The 2,716-nt window shown below is 38.4% G+C and overlaps 1 protein-coding gene across 1 annotated transcript in view; it reads right to left on the bottom strand.

The window, feature by feature from the left end:
• The window catches only part of LOC117117524 (G protein-activated inward rectifier potassium channel 3-like), a 20,601-nt gene extending 18,331 nt beyond the window's left edge, over positions 1-2,270 (bottom strand). The window contains exon 1 of the mRNA XM_033261827.1: positions 320-2,270. Within this exon, the coding sequence (XP_033117718.1) occupies positions 324-1,724 (1,401 nt within the window). The 5' untranslated portion in view covers positions 1,725-2,270 and the 3' untranslated portion in view covers positions 320-323. The remainder of the gene's footprint in view (positions 1-319) is intronic.
• Positions 2,271-2,716: the final 446 nt, after the last annotated feature.

The raw sequence follows: 2,716 nt of genomic DNA, 5'->3' as shown, positions 1-2,716 counted from the left end.
GAAAAATAATGGAGAAAAAAAGAAAATTGTATTTAAATTTTTAGACTGAGAATGCCATTTCCGGTAATCTATGTGCCTAATCATAAATGTTAGCCTCAGCCTCAATCATGGTGGAGCTGAGGTGGTATAGAGACCATACTTTTGCGAAATCCCCTTCCTGCCACCTCCCTCCTCCAATATTTCAAATTCTTGGATCCGCCACTGCAGATCTTCCGAAATTGACTCCTTTCAACTTTTGACTCCTGGTTAAACTGTTGAAAACTTATCAGAATTTTGGTTGCTAATTTTAAATTATTGAATGTAATAGAATTTTATTTACCTCATCAAACATCCGATTGTCGGGAAGAAACTCTCAAATAGTTATTGCCATTCCCTTGTTCCAGTTGTTCGAAGGATTCAATGGATGCTAGTCCGACTTTCCCTTCATGTATCTCAATCGAGCCATTTGATCTCTGCCTGCCATTATGTCTATATTCCTTCTCAGCTTCTTGGGTTTTTAGATCAAGAAGTCTTTTATGTTGATATCCTCGCAAACTCTCTAGGTCAAGTCCTTCACGCTCTTGCGCGCGTTTTTCGTCATATTCACGTGCACTGCATATTGGCATGTCCGAAACTGTGTACATCTTATTGAACTGCTTATAATCTACAGAGAATTGGCAGTCCCATTCATCATAGAGGGTCATAAGGGCGCTTGAAAATCTCTCACCCCATTTGATCTCAGAGGGTAGGTATGAAGTGCGCGCCTGACAAAGTAAGCCTGTCTGCTCTACCACACCCTCAAGAACGATTATAATTTCAAAGTCGGCATTTTTAAGTTCGTCTGCGGAATAATCGTAGAGTGGACTATCCGGTCCTATTTGGTGAGAAATAATCATCGGCCAGACCAAAAGTAAATTGTTGTCATTGGTTTTTGATTTCAAGTCTAGTTCATATGAATATAGCGGAATGCACTCTCCTTCTTGTGTAATCCTCGGTCGCATCAGCTGAGCACGTATCGTAACTCCATAAAGGTGACTGCTACGAATATCGCCAATTCTGAACATAAAACATAACTGTCCATCGCGTTCTGCAATACAACTATATTTGCTAAATTTCAAAGTTACTGCACGTTTCTTTGGTCTGGCAAGTTTTGCGAAAATACAGCCGATCAAGATACCGTCGACTAAGCAACTAAACACGGATTGAACAATTACAAGGACAAATCCCATCCAGCAATGCGGTGTGACAACACGCAGACCATAACCGATCGTGGTTTGTGTTTCAAGCGAGAAAAGAAAAGCTGTTTCAAAGCTGTCTACATTAGCAACACAAGGTTTGTGTTCTGGATTGTCTGTAAGGTAACCCAAGTCACCATTGTAATATGAGATTGCAAACCAAAAGCCTGCGAATCCTACCCATCCAATAAGATACCCAATAGTAAATAAGAATAGCAGCCACCGCCATCTCATTTCCACGAAAGTCGTAAAAAGATCGGACACTAAGTCCATTTTCCGTCTTTTCACATTCCTGTGGATGACATTGCAATCGCCATTTTTCTCCACGAGACGCTGAAGGTGGCGCCCTTTTTTCCAGCTTACTTGTTTTACGATATTCATGAGTGATTTTCTTCTTCGCATCTGAGCTGTCGGCGTTGTGGCTTGTCTCTTCTTCAGCGGATCCTCTTCTGAAGACGATGTATAACTTTGAATGCTACATCGGTCTGAAAAGGATGCTACCTTCTTCATACTTCCTGCGTTGTTTCTGTTCCTGTTTGAATGCTGATTCACTTGAAAACTTTAAACGAGTCAGAACTATTACTGTCCTTGTAGGCCAAACACTACACAACTGTTGTTATTTCCCTTGTTAGTCAGTTGAATGCCAGACTCAATTTCATTTTGTTAACTTAACTTTCTACAACTTATCAATGTCCAAAGTTCAGCACTAGAGATATTTTGATTACAATACACTGACGTTGTAAAAGATAATGCTGTGAAGTATTGTCAAGTGGACTTGACAACTCAAAAAATAACTTTATTCTAGTCACCTCATTGAACAAACAAACAGAATGAGATAAATATCCTACATGTGTGATTTGGATCCAGTCAGTACAAAGATTGCAACTGTAAAGAATTTCCTTGCCTAACAAGTTCTAACAAGACACATGTGGGCTACTACTCTGAGTCAATCTCATTGCTTCCTCTGCAGAAGTTTGTTTTTAATGAACGGTTAAGTCTGGATAAACTGACCGTTATTCTTGCGATTTCCTCTCAAAATTTTTCCATCTCCGAATCTCTTTCGTTGATGATTCAATGCATTGCTCGTTTACTGATTGTTTTTCTTGATGTACTCGCATCAGCGATGTTAAATACTAATTTTTCATAATGATATTGTCCAAAAATTTGACCAATCAGGAGGGTGATTAGAGTTTAATTGTGTTAGGTGTGCAATTTATCAGGTTGTATTATGATGCAATTGGATGGTAACACTTGTTGATTCACACACACTCTTTATCCTTGGACTCACAATCAAGCTCAGATAAACACAGTGTAGTAATGTAAATTTAGGTATTTCTATTTTGTAAATTCATTAATTAGTAGTAACGATATTAGTTATTATAAATCAACCGTGACACATTATTTTACTTCTAACATTATTTTCAATCTCAAACCATGCACTAATTTGTCATTATTGCATGGTTTGTTTGATCCTATTGCAGATAAACTGTGTTCGGCTAAGG

This window comes from Anneissia japonica, unplaced genomic scaffold (genome assembly GCF_011630105.1).
Source record: "Anneissia japonica isolate Jap-2015-1 unplaced genomic scaffold, ASM1163010v1 scaffold288275_len480233_cov166, whole genome shotgun sequence".
NCBI classification, from domain to species: Eukaryota; Metazoa; Echinodermata; class Crinoidea; order Comatulida; family Comatulidae; genus Anneissia; species Anneissia japonica.
Note: the sequence above shows the minus strand (reverse complement) of the source record. Positions and strands in the feature narration are given on the sequence as shown.